The sequence below is a fragment of the Setaria italica genome, chromosome IX, assembly GCF_000263155.2.
Source record: "Setaria italica strain Yugu1 chromosome IX, Setaria_italica_v2.0, whole genome shotgun sequence".
NCBI lineage: Eukaryota > Viridiplantae > Streptophyta > Magnoliopsida > Poales > Poaceae > Setaria > Setaria italica.
Genome location: NC_028458.1, coordinates 52,887,888 through 52,905,689, shown reverse-complemented (window position 1 = coordinate 52,905,689; position 17,802 = coordinate 52,887,888). Strand labels below are relative to the sequence as shown.

General features: G+C 42.4%; 2 protein-coding genes across 4 annotated transcripts; one reads left to right on the top strand and one right to left on the bottom strand.

Moving 5' to 3' along the window:
• Window positions 1-502: 502 nt before the first annotated feature.
• Window positions 503-5,268, top strand: LOC101771356 (protein DROOPING LEAF). Of its 2 annotated transcripts, none has more exons than XM_004985133.4 (7): window positions 503-750; window positions 1,429-1,575; window positions 2,286-2,376; window positions 2,591-2,639; window positions 4,577-4,652; window positions 4,758-4,847; window positions 4,977-5,268. In XM_004985133.4, exons 1-7 carry the CDS (start codon window positions 682-684, stop codon window positions 5,040-5,042), a joined length of 588 nt encoding a protein of 195 aa, XP_004985190.1. In that variant the 5' UTR covers window positions 503-681; the 3' UTR covers window positions 5,043-5,268. The 2 variants fall into 2 exon arrangements, with proteins under 2 accessions (XP_004985190.1, XP_012704688.1); XM_012849234.2 differs by having other exon boundaries at window positions 505-750; window positions 1,435-1,575; window positions 4,977-5,216.
• Window positions 5,269-7,895: 2,627 nt separating this feature from the next.
• LHS1 (MADS-box transcription factor 1) lies at window positions 7,896-16,920 on the bottom strand. Of its 2 annotated transcripts, none has more exons than XM_004985131.3 (8): window positions 16,521-16,920; window positions 10,641-10,716; window positions 9,335-9,396; window positions 9,136-9,235; window positions 9,013-9,054; window positions 8,871-8,912; window positions 8,521-8,663; window positions 7,896-8,269 (listed from the first exon to the last, which is right to left on the bottom strand). In XM_004985131.3, the coding sequence occupies exons 1-8, from the start codon at window positions 16,703-16,705 to the stop codon at window positions 8,185-8,187; spliced, it is 735 nt and encodes a 244-aa protein (XP_004985188.1). In that variant the 5' UTR covers window positions 16,706-16,920; the 3' UTR covers window positions 7,896-8,184. The 2 variants fall into 2 exon arrangements, with proteins under 2 accessions (XP_004985188.1, XP_004985189.1); XM_004985132.3 differs by having other exon boundaries at window positions 8,521-8,657; window positions 16,521-16,914.
• Between the last annotated feature and the right edge of the window lie 882 nt (window positions 16,921-17,802).

Here is a 17,802-nt window from a genome sequence, read left to right as displayed (position 1 = left end):
GCGATCGGCCGGTCAATTTGATGCATCAGATAGGAGTCGATCACACGTATCTGTTCATCAATCACACTCGCACATAGGCACAGTACCTACCACGGCCGGGGAGCTGGTAGCCGTGGTCGCGGGTCGATCGATCAGGGGGCGCGTAATTGGGTGGATGCGCCACTCCAGCCATGCACTATGCGTGTACTAGGCCGGCCCGGAGATGCCAGGACTGTTCCTTTCCCTTGACGTGTACACTTGCTTACACGGGCGAGCGCGAGCGAGAGAGACGATGGATATCACTATGCAGGTTAGGCCAGAACCTTGCATTGCTCGTCTCGAAAAGATTTATGGTGTGGTGGTGTGCTCGCGCTCGATCGCCCGATCGCTGTGGTTGGTCTCGTGCGTACGAAGCCATGTGTGCGTGGGGCCCAGGGCATTATTGCAGGAATAGAAACCCTACCCCATCTTCTCTTGGAACCCAACTCTTTCTCTCTCTTGGCCGTGCTCCACTTCTTCTTCTTCTAGCTACCTCCCCGGCCTCCACCCCCCTTCCTCTTTATCAGTAGTTCTCGCCTCACCACACGGCTAGCAGGCACACGCTTCTTGCTTCCTCTCCTAGCGCTAGAGCTCTGCTTACACACCACCGTCCGCGCCCGCCACCCTTCCCGCCGCCGGCAGCCGCCCACCGAGCGAGCAAGCATGGATTTGGTCTCGCAGTCCGAGCACCTGTGCTACGTGCGCTGCACCTACTGCAACACCGTGCTCGCGGTAAACTCTTCGAAAAATCGGGTCAGAATGAAACATCATGTGGGGGAAGATCATGATGCGGCGCAAGAATGGTCGCCAGATATGGCATTTTTTTTTCTTTCACCCGCTGGTTCTTTAACTTAGACAAGTTCTCTGCTGGTTCCCATTTTTCTTCTCCCTTTTGCGTTGTTCTGTATGTGTCCTTTGCGTTGGATGGGTGAAGCTCATCCACAAGGCGTGCCTGATTAAATCACACCATTTTTATTTTCTTGTCTTGCGATTGGAGGGAGAGCACAGAAAAATCCACTAGAATTACGCATGTGACATGTGATTGATGTGCTATGCTTCCTTTGCTGTGTTTCAGTGGCTCTTGCGTTGTTTCTTTGTGGAATATTCTGCTTACTGGTTCTCCTGATAGTGCCATGTTCCGACTTTCACTTCCATCATATCTGTTTGGTGCTTCACAAGCTTCCATATCTTCTCTTCTTTGTTGTTACATGCATGCTGAAGTGTAGATTGGACAATAATCTTCTGTTCTTTTCTCCTCTCTGCCTTCCTGCCCCTCCCTTTCAATTTCCTCCCCTGAGATTTTATTCTAGCTGCTACTGCGCTTAGACAGTGCCATGCACAGGAAGTTGATCTAGAAACAGGTGGTTGATTTGATTGCATGCTGTGATTAATTTTTTGCTTCTTGGGTAGCTGCAGGTTGGGGTTCCATGCAAGAGGCTGATGGACACGGTGACTGTCAAGTGCGGCCACTGCAACAACCTCTCCTACCTCAGCCCACGGCCGCCGATGGTGCAGCCGCTCTCCCCGACTGATCACCACCCGCTGGGGCCCTTTCAGGTGGATCGTTACAACTATTTAATTACAATACCAAAGCATCTCTTCATTCATCATCCATCTCACGCATCGATCTGTGTGGGACTGTGTGTGTGACTTCTCTTTCTTCGATCTAGTAGTAGCCGTGTTTCTCTTCTCTGAAAATGTTAGCCTTTTTCCGAGGGGAAGGAGAATATAAAATATGTGAGAAATAAGAAGAAATCGTTGCACTCATGACAGAAAGATGGAGCAATAGATCAGTGGGGTTTTCTCATGAAATATGGCCATGGTTTGCTTTACTTTCAGTTGCATCATCAGCGTGCTTCTCTCTCTCTCTCTCTCTCTCTCTCTCTCTCTCTCATGTGGAACTACTCAAAAGTACTGTTTGCAAGGCAAGATTAAACAACGCTGGACTACAAAAGATTTCTTTTGCTCATCTGTGGCCTGGAAAAGTCCTCGTCGCTGCAAAAGGCAATTGATCAGCTTTTTTACGGCGGCAGCAGCAGTAGCACAGTAACTCTGCTGTGGCATTCATGCATGCATGGATCTCCTAACACATTTTCTTTTGGAAAGATAGGCATTATTCATGGCCAGATTTATTTGACGACCTAGCTAGTCGACAATAATTAGGAAATGATTTAGTTCATACGCATCATGATGCATCGCTAACATTTTTGAGATCTTGAAGCGCTGGGGCTAAACTTTGCTTCGTATGCTGCCATTTCTCGTGTCAGGGACCCTGCAATGACTGCCGGAGGAACCAACCAATGCCGCTGGCCTCACCGACATCAGATGCCAGCCCGAGAATGCCCTTCGTTGTCAAGCGTAAGTAGCAGTATAGCAAGAAGCAACTCTCCACCATCCAATCTTCTTCCTTGTGTTCCATTCTTTGTTTTTTCTGTCCTTGCGTGATCTTTCTTACTTTCTTCTCAACAAACTCTTTCTTTTGTTAGTTGATGCTATAAATAAAGATGAGCAGTTATTTAATAAGGTTTTTCTTGTGCTCAATGTCAATGCCTTTTGTTTTCTCTGACTGCAGCCCCGGAGAAGAAACACCGCCTCCCATCTGCTTACAATCGCTTCATGAGGTGAGGAAGCATACATTTTTCTCTTTTACTTTTAAGTTGTTCAAATGCATGATCTCAAATAGTTACATGTGATCTCATAGTCACATGTTCGGAATCTCTCTTTTTATTTATATATAAATCTGATTTTGTAATGTTTGCTCAAACTTTAAAGTTCCAACAAGTTTAATTAAAATGGATTTGCACCCGTAATGGATACCTCTCCTCTATACTTTTCCCAACCAGTAGCTAGGCTCGCAAATGTGTACGATATTAGCCTGCTATGTACAGTGACAGAAGTATATATAAATGTGAGACGAAACCAGTTGTGTGCAGATCTGAATCTATCTCTTCCTTCTGCATGTCAACCAAGTACAATAGCTAGCAAGACAATATATATAGCACACGTTATTTTTTGCTCTTCTACATGGTACACCATTTTGCATTAATTATTTTTAGTATTAGGTCGGTACTAAATAAATCTCCGCTTCATCTCATCCCTTTTCCCCATTAAAACCATGATGAAACTGTGCATCCAACAACAAGGTTTTAAAAAAAAGATTGCACTTTATAAATTAAATGTTTGATCCGGAGCAATGTTGGGTTTTCTTATTATTTTGCACCAAATCAATGCTTGCTGGTAACTTTTTGTGGACATCTTTCAGTACTGTGTAGTTATTCATGTTAGTTTTAGCAAATTTCCAGATAACTTTTTAGACACGTTCTGATTAAGCTCGAGCACTATTTATATTAGTCCAGTCAGGCAGTACTATTTTTCCAATATTAAAAGCTGCTGGGATCTAGAAAATAAATGTGGATATATTTGGCAGGAAACATATAGTATATGTTTAGGTAATATTTTTTTAGGATAACAGCCACTGAACTCGTGTAAGCAAACATAAAAGAACGGATCCGAAGGTACATAGTGGTTCTGTTGTTTTTTTTATTCCTTCTCGGCTACCATTTCTCTTAAACAAATATTATGATTTCTCTTGAGTCGTGAAGGATTAAAAATCATCAAAAGCACACTATATACTTTCCTTTCCATCTTTTTATGTATTCAACACAATCTAAAGAGTGCAAAAAAAAATTCACCTAATAAGATATTGCATTGTATTGTAAACATTCATTATGGGCCTTGAATTTATATATTTTCTCTTAGAATGTTGTTTGAGTAGTTGTATGTATCTTCCTTCAAGAAATTAGAAATACTGAAGATTGCTTCTTACAAACCAAATGGCACACAACAAATAAGAACAACCAAAATGACCATACATATGTTACACAAATGACAACCATTTTGACAAGAATGGACCGGATGATTGTTTTGCCTGAGTTCCTACACTACTCCTTTGCTGAGAAAGCTATGCTTGCCTTGCCCTGTATGTAGTGTGGTTTCAGTACATGTAGACAAAATGCATTTTCTTAATGTGTACCTCTTTACTTATTGCTCTACATGCAGTTAGCTTTGCAATTTACTAATTCTATCGACACAATTGTTAAATATGTATAGTTTGGTACTCCCTCCATTTGTTTGGATTCTAAGATTCCAACTTCTTAATCTTTGACAAAAAAAATGTAGCCAAAGAATTTGTAGATTGTAATATCCAACTTTAGTACCATTTGATTTGTATTTGAAATTTCTTTCATATGGTGTTAATATATTTTTTGTGATCATGGAAAATGTAATATTAGAGAAGCTAATGGTCCGAGGGTGTGACCTTATAGACCGCACCGGGCCAAACCACCCCCTACATCGTGCATTCTAGAATTATGCAAAAAATAAATTATATATGTAACATTGTATAGATATTTTTCTGTGTTTCTTAGAGTAGTGAAGTCCCATACAGCACCATGAACTATCATTTTTTCTTCCTGAAAGTCTCTTTTGGTACAAAAGAAAAATCACACACGCTTAAATTTCTTTCATTAGATAATACCATTTACATTACATGTGGCAGGGAGGAGATTCAGCGCATCAAAGCTGCGAAGCCAGACATCCCTCACAGGGAAGCCTTCAGCATGGCTGCTAAGAACGTAAGATTGCTGGTTAATTAATTAAGCTATGTGCTATAAACTTTAATTCTTGGAAACATTTTTACATAGCTCTATTTAATTTTCTCTGAGACGTGCTGCATGCAGTGGGCGAAGTGTGACCCGCGCTGTTCGACGACTGTCTCTACTGCCACTTCCAACAGCGCTCCTGAGCCTAGAGTTGTGCCTGCTCCTCAGGTAACTACTGATGAACGACGCTTTGATCTGGATTCGAAGTACAATAATGCAAAGCCCATGCTTCCGTATCGAGATTCTATGTGCTGCTATGCCTAGCAATATCTTACGTGTACAATGCTGCCCTTGCAGGAGAGGGCCAAGGAGCAAGTCATTGAGAGCTTCGACATCTTCAAGCAGATTGAGCGCAGCATCTAGACCAGATCAGGTCGACCGATGGTGCAGTAGCCCAGGATCGAGCTAGTATCATTAGATAACCGGCCTATATATCCCATATCGCCGTTATATATATGCATCATGCATCCACCCATCATCCTGTACTGTTCCTGTTCTTGTTCTTGTTGTGTTGTTGGAGTGTACGCACCTCTTTAATTATGAACAGCTGCTACCCTATATAATATTTGCCGTCCTATTATTCCCTATATATTATGGGTAAGCATGCATGTGCATTTATTTGTGTTTACTTAATTGTATGCATGTATTTGTGCGGACTGAGAAAATAGGGGCCATGCATAGAGGTGGTGCATATGATCAATATATGAAGTAGATCCTAATAAGAAATTAATTTTCTTGTGTTCCATTGCATGATCCCTCCCAAAAAAAACAGGGGCATTCTAAATTAATGTATACGGTTAAATAAACATAATATTAATATATGTAGTTGTTTGGCTTATTATTTTTATTAAGAGCTAGCACTTTCATAATATTGTTTGTAGGTTTTACAAATATATTAACACATAGGTTAATGTGAAAATGATATGAAAACAACACTTAATATCAAAGGGACACTTAATTGATGAGATGGAATAGGCACTGTTGGATATATGTGCATGCAATATTGCATGATGGAATAAATCTAAAACGCAGCGACATTATCATTGAATTCCGTAGGAAAACTAGGCATGCAAATAATGGTGGTGGTACATTGGTCCCAAGACATATATGTTGCAAGTGCATGAATAGCTGGGGAGAACTGCAGTCTTTCATGCGCACAGGAGCTAGGGCAACCATGCATTAGACTGAGGACCATTTCAATGATTAGTAGCTTGCCTAGATATTCTGCTGCAGGTTCGTTTCAGATCTGATGTTACCGTATATTCTAGGAGTGTTATCGTACAGTGTCGCTGCATCCTTAGATTTTGTTGTATTGCCTTGAGCCTTGGCTAATGAGTATATATAGGCTATATCTACACAGTATGTATACATAGTCTCCAGGGAATATATTGTCGTATACTGTTAGAAATATTCAAGAATTAACGTAGAATCTTTGTTGAAACCGTGTTCCAATGATTTCATCAAATGTCAGATTAAACTTTCTAGTAGTATTTAAAAGAATTGAGAGACTAGTAACACAAAGAAGGATGCAAGAAAATTGGCCTCCTATTTGCAGCTTGTACTGACAACAAGTCCAAAATCCAAACTTGCCAACTTGTTGTAATAGAATGATCTAGGATTTAATTTTAAAATTTCACTCTGATTAGCCCTTGTTCTCAGTTTGTGCCTAATCAACTATATATATACCGAAAGTTTGCTAGTTTCATGGTAATTTAACTAGGACTCTTTGTATCAAAATTTTTGAGTTGTCAACTATATATACAAAGATCATGTGAGCTGCCCCGTAATGAAACAGACGGTAATTGTCACAAATATCTCATTCTCTAAAGAAAATCTAAGAAAAGCCTATGGAGCACGTGAGCAGAAATCCATAATAGAGTCTGACAACATCAAACAACTAACTATCCTCATCGAGGAGCTTATTAGTAGACTGCTAAGTACAAAAGAATTGAAAATCATGGTATGAGTCTCTCAAGAAAATATTTGGGGGAACAAAACAAGGCTCTACTGTTTCTAAGTCGTCCCTGTAAAAACTAGTAAATTAAACTATGGTGTTAACTTTCTTATACGGCATCTCGGCTCTAAATGTTATACATCTGGATAGATTCAGAATCAAATAAATGATTTAGCTAGAATTTAAACTAGTTCTTTGAAAATACTGGAACAACCATCCTTCCATCCTGAACAAATATTAGGGAGTAAAAGAAACTACAAACATTAGTTCGTTCTGACAAGGTGACGCACACGCACACCGCTGTGCTGATTCCTTTTTCTTGGCCCAAGAGGATATTATTGTCGCTACAACGTTACAAGCTATCTGATGTGCCCAAGGATGATGTATGTACGTATCCGCATACCTACGTCTCTCTAGACTCTAGAGAGAGTCTATGCTACCTAAATTTTAGAGCGCCCGGCCCATTAGGCTTCCTCAGCTTAAAAGTTCAACAGTTCAGTGCCTGAAATGCCACGCACTTTCGATTATTGTACAGCCATAAACGTACTGCTGTTACGATCTCGTTTTCCTGTTTCACAGACTAACACGACTGCAGTGGTATTGCAGTAACGATTCCTCTTTGTCCCTTCACCAGATAGTAGATCGTAGTGTGCGTGCAAGCTAGGACAAAGTCGGCAAGAGACTGATCACTCACTCATGTGCCCGCGCCTTGTTGCGAGCATCTGTGCCGTCAATTTCAGGACAAGTGCGCTGTGCCGGCACCCGGCAGCCGCTCGTGCCCCTGCCTCCCCGTGTCCGGCCCCGGCCGGTTTCGAGGAGATCCGCCTGGCGTGGCGGCGGGGGAGAGGAGACCACCCACGGTTGTTTCGTGAAGCCTCGGGGCCTCGAAGAGGATAAGACAGGAGTTCAGCGACTCGGAGGACACAGCTCGCGCTCGCGAGAGCCTCCGCCCCATGTGAAGATGCCGCGGCCCACAGGCCACGAGAGTCCAAGGCCCCACGGAGACAGACGGTGGTGGACACGTGAGCGCCCTCGCGAGTGGCCCACGCGAGTAGAGCAAATTCGGCTCAGGCAGAGGAGCGCCCTAGCGTCGAATGGCCCACGCGAGTTGAGTAAATTCGGCCCAGGAAGCACGCGGCAGTGTTCGGAGTTGGGACGCGCTACCGCTTCGGCGCGGGTGAGCAGCGAGCAGGGCAGAGCAGAGTCGCTGGTTCCCCAGAAATGAAGAGTGCGTTTGCGCAGCATTGCCACTATTCTTCTGGTTGCAGTCACCACGCACAAATGACAAATACCATTGCTAGATATATAAAGTTCCAAGCTTCGCCACACACGAACACGAGGTCTCAAAGGTAGCATTACAATCACACACACGGTGCCGTTCACCGGCACAGTACAATACGGGCTCGAATTGCTCCCCTGTTCTCTTCATCGTTTTGGGAAGTCTCAAGAGCAGTTTCAATCAAACTTTCATTCAATAATGCGTAGAAGAGGGCCGGAAATGCGTCCTGCTAGGCCGGCCATGCATCAGCTTATTTCAGTCGTCTGAGCACTTCAAATCCATCCGGATCCACCGTGCTCGTTTGGGTCCCCCATGTCTTCGTTGTTCAGCTGGTCCATGTAGGCTTGTTGGTGGTACCTTCGCAGAGGACGACCATTCATTGAGTTAGTTAGTTATAAAAAGAAGAGTAATGAATGAAAACATGCTAAAGAAATGAAGTGCTGAATCTGAAAGTGCTGGGATCCTGTTTCTCCAAAGCAAATGACTCTGATGTGATTGTTGTGATTTCACTGGTTCAGATAACAGTTATGCCTTCCTTGAGCATATTTACAGCTTTCTCTTGATTTTTATTTTTTTTGAGCTACTGTTCGACGAGTGGAGAAACTTACCCAATCTGTAGGGAAGGATCATTGTCTGGGTGCTGAAGGAATCCCTGATAAGGTTCAATGGCATTCCCACTAGTGCCACTGTGCCCACCTTCTTCCCAGGAAACATGTAGCACACTCTCTGCATTGGTTTCTTGCAACTGGCACTTGCAATAGTTCAGTAATGAATTAAGTTAGCCTCAACACAAAAGGTGAGCTTATTTGGTTAAAGTGTTATGTCACATCTTCGTCAAGAACAGGGGAAAAAATATGTAGTGTTAAGCATTAGTAACATCCAAGTTCATCATCATCACCCAAAAAATAAAATCCTAAGTTCATCATAATAAGAAAATTTTTAAGGTCAATGATGTTACCTTTTTCCTGAGGTCCTTGTTAAGGTCCTGTAGTTCTTGCTCCTGCAAAACATAATTGTTACCTCGCGATTACAAAGTTTATATGAATGCAAGGAAAAGAAATAAAATTAGACAAAAGGTAATCGAAACGTATCATTATTACCTTACTTTTCAGATCAAAGAGCTGATCAAGCAACATTTGATTCTGTAAACATATCAACTCTCGTCATAAGCAAGCCAAACAACGTACAGAAATGTACAAATTGACGCTAGTCAAGTTTTCCACCTTTCTTGTCCTGATATGTTTCAGGGATATCTCTATTTGGTTCTCAAGCTGCTCAAGCTCCTTCATGCTAAGTGGACCCAGATCCTCACCAAGAATATTTCTACAATGATGAATTAGTGCCACATCTCATACATCAGAGGCCAGTTAACGAATTTTAGTGCAGCTGAAACAAACTATCAGTACCATCTTTGAAGACTACCTTTGTGTAGTTTGAAGAAATTCAACTCTGGTCTTCAACTTCAAATAATCCTGGTAGTTGATCTAGTTTCAACAAGAAAGACCAGAACGAAACAGAGTAAGTCAAAGGGAGATCATGCTTGGGAAGATATAAAGTTCAAGGTCAGTATATAGATCGTGTTCTCCAAACAAACAAACAAACATAGTTCCATAAAAAGTTGGCAACTGACTTCTACAACAGAATTTCTTCGGAAATGATCAGGCAGGATGTAGGCAGCATTCAAGAAATCCCATGCCTGCCGTATTATGTATAGTCGTGAAATTAAGAATTTTAGCATCTATTTTGACAAAAAAAGTATTTTTCATTCATGCCAAATAATATTATTTTGGAAACTAACACATAATTTTGTATACTTATCAATTTATGATGTGGTTTTGAGATATAATTTTTTGTATTTTGGTGGAAGGAAAAAAATGAACTATCTCCTTTCAGGAAGATACATGGGCCGGGCTTGCATATGGCGGGCTCAGCGAAGGAGAGATGGGCTTGTATGTATATGGTCCAGTTGTCAAGCTCAACCCACACGCAATCCATCCCCAAACAAAATAGGAACTAACAGCCCAATGCTCTCCAAAATTGTTCGCCTTTTGCCAGCCCACCCATTGGTCAAACCCAACTAAGAATCAGCTTCCTTTTTGAGAGCACAAATTGGATGCACCTGCGCATTCACGCACACATATCACACCCACACACCCAACATAGATGTGCCCTATCTAGCACACATCTAACAAGAATAGCATGGGCACGCGCTTTATCGTTGAACTAAAAAATATAAATGCCCGTATCTAGTCGAACTGAGTAACATTCAGTTCTCTAGGAAATAGTTTCCTGATTGTACATTCAAGTCAAAAAACACTGCACACATAATCAAAGAACATGATCATGCGGTCGTGTATATTCAAGCCTAGGACAATCATACTACTACATCTCTATTCCTAATAGACAATGTTGAGCAAGAATGTCTGCACACTTCCTTTCCTTGATAGTCAATGAAGCTTTATGATGGAAACAAATTTAAAAAAGAAACTTTAAGCATAAAAAGTATGATATCAATTAGTTTGGAAAGGACATGAATATAGTCCATTTGACCGATGAGAAAGTAGATTTGGTTCATTATTTTTTGGAGCGATCTGTGTCACTGGAAGAGACCAACAGACTCACAATAACATATTATATTCTTGTCTATATAACAATACGTTACATCCTCACAAAAGTGATCACAAAAGCATTATGTCAAAAAAGGATGTTAAGAACTCATTAAGCTTACTTCACCGTCCAATGGAGTTTTTATTTCCTGTGAGCCGTAATTGGAGCTGCGGTATCTCTCGAGTGTTTTGTACATGCTGTTTTCACAAGAAAATTGAAGTGATCAGTGGATGGTCAATTGAACAAGCAAGCCTTTTAAAATTATGTTCAGAAAGCCATTTACAAAAAAGAAGGATATTTCACCAGAAAAAGTAACATCCAGAGAAAAACACAATATAAAAGTTGTTGAGTTATTATGCAACAGCATAAGCATCCTTTCGTCTTAATGCTTTTTTATGTTCTTTGTTAGAGGAGTTTTGTCACATGAAACATAGAATGATAAGGGTTGAATCATGATCCTTAATTGCTTTTTTAGGTTTGTACTAAATTCTGTTTAGTCATGCGTGGACACCTCGGAATCATGATGAAACCTAACTAAAAAGATAGAAATACTGTATAAAAAGTTCACTTTCAAAAGTAAAACAGTTCGATTGTTTGAAGCAGTGATAATTAATTAAGAACGACGTTTCTTTGGTAATATTCCAACAAGCACTCATGTTTGTGTTTGAGCACTTTAATTACCTCTAATTTTCATAAGAAAACAAAATCAGTCTCCACTCCAAATGTCAGCACGGCATAAAATCTGCTAACTTAACTCAATAATTCATTAGTTATATATTTTTAGTGTTAAGGTAGAATAGTAGAATACATATGTCTAAATTTGGTTGCTGCTTTTGTGCACCAGCCGAGCATACTAAATCGACTAAATACTAATATATAACACACAGAGAGCATTTGGCACTAAGAATGATTTATAAGGGCTTCTTAGCATGCCCTTTTTCCCTTTCTTCTCTTTGATCTCCTCACCAGCTCATCTTGTTAGATGCATGGACTAATTTTTAGTTCGGATCACATCGGATGTTTCGATACCAATTAGAAGGACTAAACGTGAACTAATTATAAAACTAATTGCATAAGTCATGGCTAATTCGCGAGACGAATCTATTAAGTCTAATTAATTCATGATTAGCACATATTTACTGTAGCATCACATGGTCAAATCATGGACTAATTAGGCTTAATAGATTCGTCTTGCAAATTAATCTTCATTTATGCAATTGATTTTGTAATTAACCTATATTTAATACTTCTAATATGTGATTTATGCAAATTAACCTTTCATTTATACTTCTAACCGTGGACCAAACATGCCCTTAGTCGGAGTTTACCAATCAAAGCGATAGAAAAAATCTGCAGCCTTGTCAGGACAAAAGAAAAATGGTGATAGAGGGAAAGGCCACCTCCGATCCCTGAGTCCCATCGTAATCCAAATTTGGGTGTGAACGCAACATAGGATGTGATGTTGTGTTTGTCCTATGGCCGAGATGGTGCTACGCAAGGCATCTCAGGCCATGCAGTGGCCAGTAGAGGCGCTCCATGTGCTGCGGCAGACCTCATCTATGCACAGCAACCGAGTTTGAGGCGTGCAGGCAGGTGCAGCACAGCAACTGATGCTATGGCATAGGCCATACGTAGCCATGACAGCTCGCTTCACGGAGTCACGGCATTGGTCTGAGGATTATCTGGATATTTTTCACCTCTACAATGGTTTTCAAGTCCCAACAATGAATTGACCTTTTGGTATCAGACCATAATAACAGTAATTAAATATAGTAAATGCAATAAGCACAAATGTTTCTTATGGAACAAAGTTTTAATTTATAAAACTTTTATTTGTGGAAACTCCATGCTAGTGGTAGTAGTTCCTCAGAAGATCTAATCATCCAACTAGAATCTCCACTACTAAAGAAGGTAGCTAGGTTGGACTGAAATTCAATAGAGAATCCCACTAGTTGACCAACAATTTTCAATCTATGATATATGATCAGATGATAACCATCTTTGATTTTTCCTTTTGAGAACAAACCAATAGTTGATACTTGCAATACTGTTAGTTAATGGTACCACCTATTTAATCCTCTAACTGGAGAGAGAGAAAATGAGTTATTCATATATGATATAATCTAGCTAGTAATGTGCGTGAGAGGGGGACAATTTGCATTTATCAACATAAATATACAAAAAGTCATTAGTATTCCGGAACAAATCAAACAATGGTGCTTTGATTGGGTAATCGATTCTGAGAATCAAAAATGTGTTTTCTGCGACATGAACAAACAATCTAATTTAATTTCGAAATCAATCCTGAGAATCAAAATTTATCTTTGGCTCTTTGCTAATCACTCCATTCATAGTGGTAGAACATTTACACTTGAGTCCCGGAACTCGAGGGTTCAAATCAGTAGTGTTCTTGCAAAATAAGGGAAGGTAAAACTGCCTATTTCCCCTTCCCCAAACACTAATTTATTTTGGTGTTTCCAACACTAGGTACACTCCTACTTGCTACAATCATGAATGGATTACCGGCCTGTTTGTTTCAGCTTTTTTGAGTAGCGATTCTCTAGAATCTAGCTACCCTGAAAAGTTGTTGTCCATATAATCTGCTGGTAGGAGAAGCAGAGTGGCAACCTGATTTTTTTGTTAGGGATAGGGAGCTCGACGGCAGGGTGGTGCTCGGCGGCCGGTGGCACTGACTGACAGGCGGCACAAGAGGTGGAGGGGTCGGGAGGGGCCGGCGGCAGGGCCACGCCACCACCGGCGCCACGGAGGTGGAGGGGCCGAGAGGGCCGGCGGGGTTTGCGGAGGGGCCGACGGCAACGCGCTGACCGGCCGGGAGGGGCTAGCTGTGGGGAGCGGCGGGGTTGGCGGAGGGGCCGGCGGCAACGCGCTGACCGGCCTGGAGGGGCTAGCGGTGGGGAGCGGCGGGGTTGGTGGAGGGGCGCGGAGGGGCCGGCAGCGGGGTTGGCAGCGGCGTGCGGAGGGGCCGACGGCGGCGCGCTGACCGGTCGGGAGGGGCTGGTGCCGGGGAGCGGCGGGGTTGACAGAGGGGCGCGGAGGACCGGCGGTGCCGCGCTGGCTAGGCGGGAGGGGCTGGTTGTAGGGAGTGGCGGGGCTGGCGGAGGTGCGGAGGACAAGTGGGAGGGTGCGGAGGGGAGAGGGGGTCTGGAATCGCGGGATTCTCCCGCAATTGGCACCCCGACCCGATTCTCGGTCACGTTGAAGTTCTGCTCGGGGAAAAATCTAATTTCTGTAGAATCGAATGAGAATTGTGGCGTTTGGAGGGGTTGTTCGATTTTTTTCCATTAGAATCCGCCCTAGAATCGGAAACAAACACGCCCGCCCGTACATGTAAATCATAAAAGTAGTGAAACCTTAACTATCAGTAGCTTTCAAAATATTTAGTTTGGAAACATGGAAAACACAATTATAAATTTATGTAGAAATGAGCTTTCGTAATCTTTTTTAGGATTTTACTACAGAATAATAAAATAGAAAATACGGATAAAGAAAACATGGGAGGCCTTGTGAATGTAAAAAAGATAAGTACTTTTACCGGTGGGAATACTAGAACCCATGCGTCTTTGTTTGGAGTTTCTTTTGTGGATATATAGGCATTATGCTCTAAGGTTATGAAGGCACATTTATTAGGCCTGTTTGTTTCAACTATATATATTAGTGTTATTATTGGCTATGCAACTTGCAAGGGGGTATTCCTGTCTCTCTATCTACTATATCTATGAATCAAGTTAGGACACATATACGTATTCCATAACATGCTAATGTTATTAGCTATATATTTCATATGTTTGCCCTTTGCCTGCTACTACTTGTTATCTATATGTCCACAGTCTTATAACTAAACAAACTATACACTCCAATGTAAAAAATACTTGATGTTTTGGACAATGACATGGTCTATAAATATAGTTTTGACCATTGTTAAAAAAAATCTGAATTTACGCTATCACGAAACTATATTCACAAAAAAATTTCACATATGATTTTCATGCTTCTAAACTAAATAATTTGAAACATTTATACTCAAAGTTTAAAAGGTATGGCAGAAAACATTTTATTTGTGACTAGAAGGTGCATACATGTAATACTTTGTTCCATAAAAAATTCTCGATGTCACTGATTTTTTCAATATTTTTGAGTCAAGATCTTGATCACTATTTTTTTAAAAAAACATATTTACAGATCTATTAGATTCATGAGATTATGGATTTACTTTTTCAAGATAGATCTATGCTTTTATGTTTATAAACCAAACATTTAAATTTATTGACTGGTAAAATTTCAAAAGTTCGACTGAATCTTGTTCAGGACATCATGTACTTTTTACTGGATGGAAAACTATATAAATGAATCAACTTATGTATCAACAAGGATAAAACCCAAAAAAAATTACCACTGTGGAGTCACTGGAAGGGGAAAATCTCTGAAATGGTCAGAGAAAACCAGACCCATTAAGACTGAACTGGAAATTAAGAACAGTCTTTCATGCATGTAAGAAAAAGGCAAGAAGAAGAAGGCACTATGAATATATCGTTAACTTCCAGAAAAGCTGAACTGTCCAGGTACGGGGCAATCTTCTTCAGAAAAAGAAACTACGAAATGAAATGCTCCTGCATGCGATTAAATGCACTGCACATCGGTTTACGCAGCTTGTGCACATGGATCAAAGCACTGACGTTCAATCTCCATAATATTGCATGCGATGCTGAGATGCTTGATATGACGTGTGAAGGAAAAAGCTTACCGCTTGACGTTTCTGTCAGTCAGATCGTTAATCGAGTGGCTCTACACGGGACTCAAGAAAGATAAGATAGCATTGCGAGATCTCGAGCATCAGCTGCTACCGCCCTTCCTCCAATGGAACAGTAACGAATGGAACAGTAGCATATAGACCAACAGATGAGGGCTTTCACTGAAGCAGCTCTAGTGAACATGCCCATGACTGAACCAGTGCATGGAGCTCAAGCTAAAGGATCAGCTAGTCTTGGAACATAATATTAGTTGATGAAATAAAGGAAATGCACGGTCGATCTGACGAACAGAAACGGGAAAGGAACGGAACACATGCAGCAAAGAGAACTTGGGAGAGTGAATAACTGGATTTGGAACGGCAATGCTAAAAAGGGAAAGAAGAAGGCAGTAAATGGACTGCTGCTTTTTAACTCTTGCCTCTTCTAGAAAAAGAACAAGTTGAAAACACAAATCTTGTTTGATGAGGTACAGGTCTACTATCCATGAAACTAAAGAGATCTACCTTGGGAAGTGCAAGAACTGTATGCATATAGGAGTATCGTTATAGTATTTGTGAAGAAAAACCTATGTTTTTTTTAGGAAAGAAAAACCTATGTTATGCTAGATGATGAAACTGAGCATAAGTGAGGATATTTATACTAGTCCTTTCAGAGAAAACAAGGTCATATTATCGTGTTCCTTACTGCTATATAGAAGTATAACACATTAATAGAGGAAGATCTAGGTTTATGTGGCCAGATCTTGGTTTTACTTCGTGATCAAACGAGCTAGTAATGAATGATGATCAGAAAGAAAGAAAAACGAAGCAGCCAAGATTAAAAAAAAGAGGAGAGAAAATTATCCGAAGAGATCGAGCTTAGTGACCATCAAACACCAAATTAAATAGAGATGAACAGATAAACAACAGCAACCATGCATGAAAACAAAGCCGCGCCAAAGACTAAAGAAGAGAGACAGAAAGCTTTCCAAAGAGAGTGAGACAAGATCTGTAAGCAAGTTACTGAACTGAGCACCTGCTCTTCCAAGCCAGAATTGAGAGAACAAATCTAACAAGCCAAAACCTATCTGCCCAAGAAGATTACTCGAGCAAAAGGAGAAAAAGGAATCAACAAAAAGACGACCCAAAAGCACAGTTCTCTCGTTTAATTCTTCGTTTTAGGGATGCATGATGCGCCGTACGTGGAGTAGTTGTAGGGCAGAGGCGCGCGCGCGCGCGCGCGCGCGAACGTACCATGACGAGCTGGAGAACTCGAAGAGGCGGCCGCGGCCGGAGAAGATGATGAGCGCGACCTCGGCGTCGCACAGCAGCGAGAGCTCGTACGCCTTCTTGAGCAGCCCGTTCCGGCGCTTGGCGAACGTCACCTGCCGGCTGATCTTGTTCTCGATCCGCTTCAGCTCCACCTTGCCGCGACCCATCTTCGTCTTCCTTCCTTCCTCCTTCCCTCTATTCCCTCTTTCTCTCTAAAGCTCTGCCTCTCTCTCTAGCTCACCGGGAGTCTGGGTTGCTTTAAGTAGAGAGATGCTTTGTTTGCGATCGTACTGCCCTTGAGGCGAGGTCTTTTTGGTGCTTTCGGAGAGTTTCCCCCCTCTCTAGAGATGCCTTGCTCACACGTCTCTCTCTCTCTACCTCTCTCTCTCTCTCTACCTCTCTCTCTCCCTCTCAAGTATCTCCCGATCCATCAACCTCGCAGTGACGCCGTGATCCGCCAGGCCAGCGACCGATCACTCGCCCACCACCAGGCCCTGTAGCTTTTCGCGAGGCGCGCGCATGGTGGGGGCCGCCCCGCGAGACCGGGCGGAGGCGACGGGGCATGGCTTGGCTTGCCTCGCCTGGCCAGCCTCGTCGACGCGTGATAGCCGATTGATGTGCCGCCAGTTCGCCCGTACCGCCGCTGCGTGCTGCCCGCGCGCTGCGCCCCCGCGCTGGCCTACGTCCAAACCGCAATAATTTCCGGCATGCAATAAAGGAAGCCGTGGCCGTACCCCGGGTGAGTCGGGGAGGAGAGAGAGAGGGAGAGGGGCAAGAGGCCAAGAGCTGAGGAGGCAGAGGCATGTCAGGAAGTGGGCGACGCGTGTCGATGCGCGTGCGGCTGGGGGAGGAGTCGGAAGTCGGAACCGGCAGGACTGACCCCATGCCCTGCTGGCCTACGGCGGGCGGGGGCGTAGGTGTTCGGCTCTAGGGCTCGTAGGACTTCGGCTTTCCTCCCTGTCAGGGGCTTTCTTTTGGCTGCTCTCTGCTACAGTGCCCTCCCTTGTTTTTATCTAGGAAAAGAATTGGAGGGAGCTCGCCGGTTCTGCATATATCTCCAGTTCAAAATGCCGGTGGAGTTTGAATCCGATCCTCGCATGCTGTAGTGTGCTACAGCTTCAATATATATAGTTGGATGACTTTTTCCTCTCTGTTTTTTGGAAAGAACGACGACTTTTTGTGTGCCCCTTGAAGAAACCTCCAACTCGTTTGACATTTGTTACTAAAAATTTACAATTTTTCTTATATATTATGGATCCATTTT

What these genes read in the sequence shown, in the direction of transcription:
- LHS1 (XM_004985131.3), bottom strand. Translation starts at nt 16,705, where the DNA reads ATGGGTCGCGGCAAGGTGGAGCTGAAGCGGATCGAGAACAAGATCAGC. An exon ending in AACATATCAGGACAAGAAAG is followed by an intron (nt 9,055 to 9,135) that starts GTGGAAAACTTG and finishes ATATGTTTACAG; the next exon opens with AATCAAATGTTGCTTGATCA. An exon ending in GATCCTTCCCTACAGATTGG is followed by an intron (nt 8,270 to 8,520) that starts GTAAGTTTCTCC and finishes TCCTCTGCGAAG; the next exon opens with GTACCACCAACAAGCCTACA.
- LOC101771356 (XM_004985133.4), top strand. Translation starts at nt 682, where the DNA reads ATGGATTTGGTCTCGCAGTCCGAGCACCTGTGCTACGTGCGCTGCACC. An exon ending in GCTTACAATCGCTTCATGAG is followed by an intron (nt 2,640 to 4,576) that starts GTGAGGAAGCAT and finishes TACATGTGGCAG; the next exon opens with GGAGGAGATTCAGCGCATCA. An exon ending in GAGTTGTGCCTGCTCCTCAG is followed by an intron (nt 4,848 to 4,976) that starts GTAACTACTGAT and finishes CTGCCCTTGCAG; the next exon opens with GAGAGGGCCAAGGAGCAAGT.